Source organism: Phycodurus eques, chromosome 6 (assembly GCF_024500275.1).
Source record: "Phycodurus eques isolate BA_2022a chromosome 6, UOR_Pequ_1.1, whole genome shotgun sequence".
Classification (NCBI taxonomy): domain Eukaryota; kingdom Metazoa; phylum Chordata; class Actinopteri; order Syngnathiformes; family Syngnathidae; genus Phycodurus; species Phycodurus eques.
Window position 1 is genome coordinate 12,618,753 of NC_084530.1, and position 11,488 is coordinate 12,630,240.

Sequence of the window (11,488 nt, forward strand, 5' to 3'; positions counted from 1 at the left end):
GGACGTAGTCTCTCTGCCGTGTCCTGGCTCGTCCCCAGGGTCTCCTCCCATTGGGACGTGCCTGAAACACCTCACCGGGGAGGCGTCCGGGAGACATCCAAATCAGATGCCCCAGCCACCACATCTGGCTCCTCTCGATGTGGGGGAGCAGCTGCTCTACTCTGAGATCCTCCCGGATGACCGAGCTTCTCACCCTATCTCTAAGGGAGAGCCCGGACACCCTGCGGAGGAAACTAATTTCGGCCGCTTGTATCCGGGATCTCGTTCTTTTGGTCACGACCCACAGCTCGTGACCATAGGTGAGGGTAGGAACGTAGATCGACCGGTAAATTGAGAGCTTCGCCTTTCGGCTGAGCTCCTTCTTTACCACAACGGACCGATACAAAGTCCGCATCACTGCAGACGCTGGACCGATCCGCCTGTCGATCTCCCGTTACATTCTTCCCTCACTCGTGAACAAGACCCCAAGATACTTGAACTCCTCCACTTGGGGCAGGACCTCATCCCCGACCTGGAGAGGGCACGCCACCCTTTTCCGACTGAGGACCACGGTCTCAGATTTGGAGGTGCTGATTCCCATCCCAGCCGTTCACACTCGGCTGCGAACCGCTCCAGTGTGAGTTTGAGATCATGGCTTGATGAAGCCAACAGAACCACATCATCTGCAAAAAGCAGAGATGCAATACTGAGGCTACCAAACTGGACACCCTCTACGCCTCGGCTGCGACTTGAAATTCTGTCCATAAAAGTTATGAACAAAATTGGTGACAAAGGGCAGCCATGCCGGAGTCCAACCCTCACCGGGAACGAGTCCGACTTACTGCCGGATATGCGGACCAAACTCGGACTCCGGTCGTACAGGGACCGAACAGCCCTTATAATATATATTTTTTTCTTTTCTCCTCACTGTAGGATTGGGATCTACTTCTCGCCACTGTTGCCTGCCATTCAGATTGTCAAATGCTTCATCTTATTTTTCGTAAAAAAGGTAAATACTGCATATGCGCAGCTTTTCCCCCAATATTTTATCAATCACAAGACCATTGCTGTTTCTATTAACTCCTTTGTCTCATCTTATCGCATATGCATAGCTTGGTCTCTATGCACAGAAAACCATTTTGTTGCACGGTGAACTAATGGCACAAAATAAATGAACTCGGGAGGATCAGTAATTGGACACTGGTTGACTGCGGCATTGCTGAATCTTTCATGAACATTGTGAATGACCTTTGAAGTAACGCTAATCAAAGCTCTGCATACAAACACCCCCTCACACTTTCCATTAAAGCGTAAGAATGAAATAAGATTGATGACATTGATATGTACAATATATACAGCTTGTGTTTGTCCCCAGGTCAGCCTGAATCACAACTGTCAACCTCCACGGCGCACAGGCAGAGCAGCTCAGATGCAAACCATTTTCACCGCCCTCCTATTCTTCCCCTTCTTTGTGGGAGCCCTGTCAATGGTTGCATACACTGCATGGCGGTATGGCCCAATTGGACCATTTAAGAATCATAGACTTAAATTGATGATCCAATGGAAATTGAAAATAGTGTCACCAAAGTGCAGAAGTAAAAATATTTTTTTTTCCAAAATCAAGTTCTCTAATTCAATTTTCACATTGTCTGTAGACTTACTCCCTCTCAGCAGTGTGGCCCTTTTCGGGGCCTAAACAGCACCTTCAGTGTGGTTGGAGTCTGGATTGATGATTTGCAAGACATCCCCGGTTCTCAGGGGGCCATCTGGATCTATGAAAATGTCATCAGAAGTGAAATTGTTTACTTTCTTGGCACACTCATAATCTTGTAAGTGCACATCAATTGCACAATGTGTGTTTCTCTTGCTATACTTCAATATGTTTCAAAATCCCTCGTAAAACGAAAACCTACATCACAGTGTAATAAGGTTAACCTCAACCTAAAGAATAATAGCAACTAATCTTGACACAGGGTTCCTCAGTGGAGAGATTTTCAAATAAATTCAATTTTAGATCAATAGTTCATTTTCAAATTCCATTTAGTAGCTGTGGTGGAGTGTAACATTTTACAGTTGATGATTTTATGAATAATGGTTAAAAATGTAAATACCCTTCTTATCAGAATATAGTTATTTTGTTGTTGTTGTACTTGACTGCCCTGCTTTTCTTGTCAGAATCATCATATATATCTTCTGGCAAGTCTCTCAGGGCCGCAAGCACCTTATTGGTCGACTGATACAGCAAATTGTTAATGTGAGTTTGACTCAGATGTCCATGTGAGTGTTTGATGTGTGCTTCTTTTTGGTTAAAACTTTACCTTTACATTTGTTTTTCTTACCAGGAGGGGAAAGACAAGTCATTCTTGTTGGAAAAACTACAGAACCTCCAGAAATCTCATCCTAATAAGAAGCACAAACAGAAGAGTCAAAAGAAGGTACATTTTCTTAATGATAATATGCTAACCTCACTTTGTTTTATAAAATATCTGTCTGTTTTTCCATTTCAGCACCCCAAACAGCGCTTGGATAACAGTTCAACAGGTGGTAAATTCCACTCGAACATCAAGGTTCAGGCTTTAATTGTTCGCCAACAACTTGAGCAAGAGGAGAGATGCCTCCCCAGTGGTATGCCACTTCCCTCAGATATCTCTACTTCTGAGGCTTTAGTGCAAACCATGAAGACCCGTCAGAGAGCTGAGGAGTACGTGGAAGAATTATATCCAATGCGCCGGTCGTCCTTCACACTTGATATGCCTGCCAGGCACGTGGGCGAGCATGATGGAAGAGATGTATACTACAGTACAGCAGAATTTCCTGAAAACGTGCATGACGGAGCCATGGCTGTGATTCAGGCAAGGCAAGCAAGACAAAAACAAGATGATAATGCAGCACAACAAATAGATGACTTGCCATCTCCGTTGTCAAATGCTATGATACAAGTCATGCAAGCAAGGCAGAGAGCAGAAAGAGATGAGGGTCTTCATTGGGGCATTGCTCCCCCTCAAAATCCACCTCCTGCTAGTTCCAGCGCACTCATACAAGCTATGTTAGCCCGGCAGCAAGCCCAGAATGAGTATGACGACGGCTACTAAACGTTTAAAAGTATTCAATACTGAAAAGCAAGTATGATGTTCTTACGCAGAGACGCTACGTGTATATCAGAATTTGTCATCAAAATAATTTTATTCTCAACAAAACAATATATACAATAATTTGCACTAACTATTAAGATGGGCTATGTATGTTAGAGTGAAACTTGTCATCGATATATCTGTTATCTTTTTATGTATGAGACTGCACGGTGCAATAGTGGTTGGCACTTGTGCCTCACAATTATAGTTGGAACATGTCTATGTAGAATTTGCATATTCTCTCCTATGCTTGTGTGGGTTTTCTCTGAGTACGCCGGCTTCCTCCTACATTCCAGAAATCTGAAAGTCAGGTGGGAAAGGCTTCAGTCACCTAATGTGGACAGCAGTAAAAAAGATGGCTGGATGGGAAATGTACATGACATATACTGTCAATACTTTTTTTTCAGTTGCAAAAACAATGGTGCAAAAGTGTGTTTTCTCAAAATTGTCAAGGTTGTGACAGCCAGAAAATACCCAACTTAATGTATCCAGGGTACGAAAGATTTGGGGCTGTAACTATTATTTACAGAAACAGTTGCACTGTTACAGTATATACAGTATTTTCAGATACCCATGGATGACTCTTTAAAACAAATACATGGGGAGTAGCAAAAATTCCTTCTCATCCATTTATAAGAAGAACTCCTGACTGACACACAGGCTATTTGTCCGACATAATGTTCCGTTGAAAGTGTTGTGGTTGCCCATCTGGGGCATGACAAAGAAATTTGCTATTGTAAACACCCTGATCCACATCATGCCCTGTAGTAAAATACCGTACACTTACTATCCACATGATTTACATCAGCACAATTTTATGTCTGTAGGCACAAGATTAGCTGCAAGCATTTGTGGCTCTAGTTCTAAATTGAAAAGCAGTGCAAATCTCATTATCGTTAGTCATTTACAGTGATTGTTGTTGTTGCTGTTGAAGAAATATGTTCAGTAAGGCTAGATGCATCTCTGACCTTCACTGGAATCATGGGAATATACTATACAACACTTTCTTTAACATCTACATTTTAAAAAGCAACACCATCATCGTACGTCAGTCGTTTTGTTCTCAGCTGGCTCAGATTGTTCAGTAACTCCCACTTCCTGCGGCTAGATTAAAGGCAGTGTTTAAATGTCTGGTCTGAAGTGCTTGTTGGTGTTCCTATCTCAAAATGAACACCACCAGGCTTCATCCATCCATCAAGCAGCCTCAAATGAAGCTGTCCTGCCAATTTCAGCACTGTTCTTCCCCCAGAGAGGCCCGAATGTCACTCAGGTCTAAGGAGTCCGCCGGTATGGGTGTCTTCCTGCCACTCGTAAGGGTTTGGCTAGAATAGACCTCCACAGACTTAGAGATGGAGTGGGCAGATGGCTCTCGGAAATATTCAAAAGCCTCTCTTGCGTTTTCCTCCCGAATGCTCTGCTCAAAGGTCTTGCGTTTGTGCCTGAACTCGATGACAGTCTTTGTGTAAGAGTTGAGCGTGGTGACCGATGCACCCATGCAGCAGGTGAAGGATGCCCAGGCCATGCTGATTATAAGAACACACAAACATACACACACACACAAAAGACAGAGTTAGTTACCTGTGACTCACTTTCAGTTTAACCTTTGAAGAAAAAGTGGCGAGTGCACAATCCAAATCACATTTTGACATTCCCCTCCCAATATCGTCACAGTGTATTTGCCTAGATTAGTGTCAATCCCTTTAAGTCCCTCTGCGCTACTCAAGTAAAGCGGGTCATGTGTGAGGTCAGACAATCAAATCATCATCTCATGTACTGATCGCTCAGGTTGGTCAATGCTCTTAAAGGTCAAGAATTGTTTAGCTTCACAGATGAATTTTACAATATTGCACATATTGTACAGGCGTGAAATATCATCCCCTTATGCAATCCCAATCGCCCCTGTATCAGGGCTTTGGCACCAAAGCCTAATCCTGCATAACATGAGAGCTTTTTTTTCCCCCCATTAGTGACAGTGAGGATGGGGAGAGGTGAGAGTGAAGCTAAGAGACTATTTGAAGTAGCTACATGGAATTTTAAAAATCCCTGTTTATGTTGGGTTTTCTAAAAGGTATCTATTATTGCAAAGAAGCCATCCAATAACAAACTTTAGTATGATGCAGAGTCGTACCAGAAGGACCAGCCATAATCCCAGTTATAAGGCCTCCAGTCAGGAGGGCCCAGACTGACAGTGACCTGGAAGACCTGTGTGTACATCACATGAGCCACCATGCCCAGAAGACCTGCAATCACATGGAGGAGTTGAGAAACATCCAACATTTTCTAACTTTTACTACTAAATTCATTAACACTACAATCTCAGCTATATTAAAATGTTCCACAATTAAACCTTTAGTAAGAGCTTCTTCAACTTCCACAGATTTTGGGGCAGCATGTTAACACATGAGCCACAACATTAGATACACCTATGAAATTTCATGGCATCCGTTAACATTAGATACTAATGATTTAATATTGCTTGTTATTGTGGTTCTAGTTTATTGTAACATACTGAGACCATTGACACCACTCATTATGATGCTGTGCAGTTGTACACCACAGCAAACTACAATAATATACTGTACACATTGTAAAATTGGGTGTAGAGTGGGTGTATATTTGCAAATACATGGTGACTACCTGAGAGCACAGTGAAGACAGCAGCGAACGCATTGAGTCTGAGTCCGTCAATGACGTTGCTGGTATGGACAAGCTCCAAACACATGAGGCTGAAGCCCACCACCAGCAGAATAATGTACAGCATCTCTGATACCAGCGACAACCAAAGCATCCCTGTCAAACAGGATACAATCATTAAATACATACAATGAGGACTACGTCATATTTGATAGTCTCGATCAGAATTACGCAAGTCAAGTTACACGCAGCATGGTTGTCACTCCTCTGTGTTTTTGAACTATGTTTACAAAGGTTTCAATTAACAAACGATTTTCTGTTTGGATGTTTCAACATTGTATTCTATTGTGTACTTATATCATATATCATGACTAAACTCAACCATGTTAAAGTGCTCCTTCAAAACTTACATTGTAAATTAAGTTTAGGCAAATGAAAAACTACAGGTGTAGTATCATTTATTCATGGTGACTCTTGCTTTATTTAATCGCTCTGACAAGTAAAATCCATATATACTGACAGGACCAGTGGATGTAAGTAATTACTTAATATGCATAACACTTAATTGTTTTGTCCCAGTGTTGTACAGACAGCATACATGTGAAAGTAATATCGCATTTATCAGGAATAAAGAACATGATGTGCCTCAAGGGGTACAGAGACATTATTATCACAGTTTTGTCACACAGAGATTTTAAATGACTCCTAGCACACAGGAAATTGTGCTTTTGTTCTCTTTGAGTCAGTCTGTGATTAGACACCTAATGGCCTCCCTTTTAATTAGGATTTGTTTTTTTTAATGCCTGACCACAGATAGACATCTCTAAGCAAAATTATCATTTACCATTTTGGAAGCAAAGAAATAAAAGATTTTTGCTTGTAATATTTTAATGCTTCATAGGACACTCACCTTTCTCTGATGCAGGAGCCAAATCAATGAAGCTGCGGCATCTCTCACCTAGGACCACAGCAGAATAACACTATTTACATATATTGTTGTTGTTGTGACAGCACAAAGATGTTGACTTTTTGTTAATATTTCTAAGTCAAACAAACAAACAAACAACTAAATAAAAAGGAAATTAAATAAACTATTGCAAATGTAGTGTCGAAACTGACCAGATAATTCATTCAAAACATGTTAGATGGTTTATGGCCAGTAATTAACTGAAACCTGATGATCATTCAGTTGACAAGACTCAACAACTAATTCTTCTCTCACTGCAACACAGCTACTTCACAGAGAATTAGAAACACTGAGATACTGATATTTTTTTTTGGGCGGGGCACTTTTTTTCAATGATACGTGAAGTCTTTGACAGCGCAAACAATAAATAAATGAGACCCTGTGGCAATTCAAGAGAGATGCCTCATATTTTAGGTAGACTATGTTGGTGGAGGTTTTGTCAAAAGGAACACTTTAATCAGGTAGATGGAGGCTGGCAACAGCTGTTTTGAGTAAAAACTCATCAAGACCGCTGTTACATAATCCTTATTAACGCAAGCTGTCTCAGCTCCCCCTCTATCGTACAGCCACTTGATGAGATAGACATGTCCTAGCAATGCAATCATGAATCATTTCAAATTCATGTGTTGTTTTTGTCGCCTTCCACACAAAGCAATTAGGTGCAGCACATGTCTATACTAATGTTACAGTGGCTTTCAACAAAAATGGAAAATTGACTCCACTTGTTATTCCAGATTTAGAAGCAGTGTGCCAGCTACAGAAGAGTAATCTGGCCAGAGAGCAGCTTTGACCTTGCTTGTCATGACCTCTATGGTAAAGCACACATTCGCTTCACACTCATGTCTCTTGTTCCTTAATTACTAGCCTTGTTTCAACAAATTTTGTACTCATCCTTTGAAAGACAAATGGATGGGAGAGCATACTGAATTTATTGCTTTCATTTCAAGTGTAACGCTATCAGTGCTGCCACCCTCATTGGATACATTTAAACATTTTGTTGTGGACCTGCGGAGTAACTTAGGTTCCAAACTGTTCACTTGGTCCATGGAGCTGGTATGCTAATGTAATGGCTGTCAATGTGTCCTTTAGTTGAGAAATGCAAAATTTTCCGATTGAAGTGACCAACACAAACCCAAGTTCAAATACTCACAAGACACTTCAGTAATGTAATGGGGTTTAATGAAAGCTGTATAACCAATTCCGGCATTACAAAGACAATAATGCTCACTCTTGATTTGATTATTGTGTTTCCCCAAAGGTGGCACGGTGGGTGACTGGTTAGCACAACCTCCTCACAGTTCTGAGGATCGGGGTTCAAATCCCGGCCCCGCCTGTGTGGAATTTGCGTGCCTGCGTGGGTTTTCTCCGGGTACACCGGTTTCCTCCCACATCCCAAAGAAATGCATGGTAGGTTAATTGACGATTCTAAATTGCCCTTAGGTGTGAATGGTTGTTTGTTTATATGTGCCGTGCGATTGGCTGACAACCAGTTGAGGGTGTACCCCGCCTCTCGCCCAAAGATAGCTGGGATAGGATCCAGCACGCCCGCAACCCTTGTGAGGATAAGCAGATGGGAAGATGAATGAATGTTTCCCCAAATATATGTAGCTACAAGACAGTGTGAATATATTACAAACTGCTCTCAGTTGCAATCTACACTTCTACAAGAACACAAACTACAAGTGCCCTACTTTTGTGACCAGTGTATATCTAGAGTGGCGGGCAGCACAACTTTGCGCCAGGGGCGAGTTAGACCTGTGTTGCTAATTTCGGAGACGAGCACAGCCCGGCGGATTCGACAGTGGGTGGGCTGCGCCACTGTGGTTGTGTTTACAGCTGAGTTCATTTGGTGCCAAAGCAGCTCCTCTCATTCCATTTAAATATGTCGCAATTACACAATTCTCTGTGCAGGAGAGGACGATGTGTAATCGCAGCGATCTGTGTGTGAGTGGAGGATTGTAACTGCTCTTGGCCGGTGTGGCAACAGACAATGTGAGCAGGTACACCTATTCAATACACAATGAGCTGGTGATAACCACTGGCAACTTAAATATGTCCGCAGACCTGTTTGTGCCCCGATCAAATTCACCAAAATAAGTGTTTGCCTAAATCGGCAAACACTCGCAGCGAGTCTTGTGCTTGCACAAAAATCAGAATTTGCCGGCATTTGCGCTGTCGTCTATGAGAACAGACCCTCAAAAGTGAATCTCAGTATCATTGCCACCCTGTTTGTGCCGTGTAAGATCATCAGGGGTACTGCAGAAAATTAGCCTTTTTCATAAGATTTCTCCACAGATGATTATTAATTAAAAATACTGTACAACCTTGATCATCTATGACAGCGGCATATAGTGGCAGGATAAACAAATAAATACTCTCCCATCAGATGGCAGAAAGTACAATCAAACTGTATCCACCTGTTGCCATTCATACAACAGAATAAGTCACGGCTTCCTTCAAGTATATCAGCTTTGTGTTCAATTAAACAGGCCCAGAGTTCAAACAGAGAAAGTAAATTTGTGACTAAATTGAGACGAGATCCATGTTATTTCAGTATTTTCTTGTGACTTTTTTGTCTGGTGACGTGCAATGAGATTTTTCTAATGCAAAATGGGTGCCTTGGCTCAATAAAGGTTGAGAAACACTCAACTACAATAACATATTGTTAAACAAAAGAATACCTTTCTGACAGTGCTAATTAAAGTGAGCAATATTATGATTATGATTATTATTCTAAAAGCTGAATTTCTGATACAACTTATGTAGTGGGTTGCATTAGCTGTTTAGTTCCATAGTGTGCCTAATGTTGTGTCTAGTTAGTGTATAAGATAATACCTAGTACATTAAGCAGTGTTGGAAGTAACTTACGAACTAAGTACAAATACTTCATTACTGTGCCCAATTAGATTTTTTCAGGTATTTGTACTTAAATTGAGAACTGTACTTTTTTTTCTGATGACTTTATACTTTTATTCAGCACAAGTGAAAACATATATTCACCTGTACTTTTTACTCCTTAATCTGTCAAAATAGGCTTGTTACTTTTTATTCTCTATGTAAAAAAGACGTAACTAGAGAAAGGTAAAGTCACCCGTTGTTGAGATTTTGATTGATTGATTGACTGATATCGAGGACTTGTAAGGCGGAAAAAAAAACAGCAACATGGAGGAAAGTGAGCCAGGTAGCATAACAATGATGACGCAACAGGAGATGCAAGATATTCCACATCCATGGCCTTTTATTCAAGATAAATGTTTAAAGTTGTCAGCTCCAAAAATTATTTGTGGAGAATGCGTTTTTTGTCTTATGTCAGCCTAAAAACCACTTGTGGCATTCAAAAATGTCTTTGTCCAATCCGAAGAAACAAGATACAAGTAAGGTGTTTTTTTTTTCTTTTCAGTTATCGTTAGCTACTTTATGTATTTATATAGTCAGTTCATGTTAGCAAAAGTCATTGGAACATGTTATTTTGATAGCCAGTCCAATTTTTTTTCTTCTCAATTTGAGCACTATGCAAGTTAATCAACTATTTTGTGTGCACTGAAGCCAAGTGTAATACTATAAACCAGACTAAGCCAAGTGTTTATATTATATTTCAGAGTCTGTACTTTTTAAAATTTTAATTACGTACAGGAGTTGAATCAGTTTTACCAAGTCTTTTTTACACAAGTAGCTGTATTTCTACTCAAATGTCAAGTGTGTACTTTTAGCATCTCTGACAATCGGATATTTGAATAGATTTCCATGGTGATTGATGGGTGTAGTGTTTGGAGGGGCGGAAAAAGCATGCCACTGGAAAGCCAAGTCCCTGCGACTGTAACAACTTTCACACACACACACAGACACACACACACTTGGTGATCTTACTTTCATCGTGGATATTCTCCTCACACGAGAACCAGATTCCAGTGTGGAACTGGCGGAAGAGGAAGCGGTCGTCTCCGGTCTCCCAGCTGTAGACCACCTTGTTTGGGTCGGTCTCGTTGACGCCGTAGTCAATGCACTGATGGGTCCGCAGTTTGCTGCATTTGGGCTTGGGCACCCTCTGTGTCCCCACGCACCAGTAGGTGGTGATGAAAGCTGTGATGGAGAAGAACAAGGCAAAGAAGTTCAAGCCCACCGAAAGTAGAGTCCTGCATCTCCGAGTTGTCTTCATTCTCTGGGAGGAGGTGGCGGCCAGTTCATGACTACAAGTGAAAGAAGGGAGCCTGGATCCTGAATGCATCAAATAGTCAGAGAGAAAACATTCCACTCTTTCCAAAAATATCCATGGAAGTGCAGGAAACACGCAGCGTCTCCTTCACCAAGAGTCACTTTTGCAGCATTAGGTCCCCTCTAGTTGACACTCACTGGCCAATGAGTGTCTCGTAGGAAGTCACGTTGTCATAGGATTTGACTCCTGCTTTCATCAAGTGTGGGATTTTCTAATGCACCCGCCCTCTACACCGCTGCGCCTGCATCATGAGGATGTTTGCCCTGCCTTCTCACTATGACGTCTTAAAGCGTCACATGAACATCTAGCACACCCAAAAGTTCACTTGAGTGGGCGTGTGCGTTTGGCTGTGTGAAATTAAACCGTTTTGCTGCCCACCCAAACCCGTTTGCTATCCCAAGGTGGATGGCGACCGCCCCCTTCGGCCCCACCTTTGCACGCCACAGAGTTTGGGGGGTTGTTATTCAGCAAGTGCCATCACTGCCATTGACGACTTTAGAAGTCAAGCATCCATGTTAACTGGGATGGCTGGCAGTGAATGAGTTTTAAAAGATTGTACCATGC

At 41.8% G+C, this 11,488-nt stretch overlaps 2 protein-coding genes across 3 annotated transcripts in view; one reads left to right on the forward strand and one right to left on the reverse strand.

The window, feature by feature from the left end:
• tmc5 (transmembrane channel like 5) overlaps positions 1 to 3,305 on the forward strand; it is a 13,107-nt gene extending 9,802 nt beyond the window's left edge. For both annotated transcript variants that reach the window (XM_061678539.1, XM_061678538.1), the window contains exons 16-21: positions 913 to 988; positions 1,355 to 1,488; positions 1,635 to 1,808; positions 2,155 to 2,233; positions 2,322 to 2,414; positions 2,487 to 3,305. In XM_061678539.1, coding sequence (XP_061534523.1) covers positions 913 to 988; positions 1,355 to 1,488; positions 1,635 to 1,808; positions 2,155 to 2,233; positions 2,322 to 2,414; positions 2,487 to 3,071 — 1,141 coding nt within the window. In that variant the 3' untranslated portion in view covers positions 3,072 to 3,305. The remainder of the gene's footprint in view (positions 1 to 912; positions 989 to 1,354; positions 1,489 to 1,634; positions 1,809 to 2,154; positions 2,234 to 2,321; positions 2,415 to 2,486) is intronic.
• Positions 3,164 to 11,112, reverse strand: LOC133403573 (germ cell-specific gene 1-like protein). The gene is made up of 5 exons (XM_061678543.1): positions 10,579 to 11,112; positions 6,655 to 6,702; positions 5,748 to 5,900; positions 5,239 to 5,350; positions 3,164 to 4,633 (listed from the first exon to the last, which is right to left on the reverse strand). Exons 1-5 carry the CDS (start codon positions 10,934 to 10,936, stop codon positions 4,339 to 4,341), a joined length of 966 nt encoding a protein of 321 aa, XP_061534527.1. The 5' UTR covers positions 10,937 to 11,112; the 3' UTR covers positions 3,164 to 4,338.
• Positions 11,113 to 11,488: the final 376 nt, after the last annotated feature.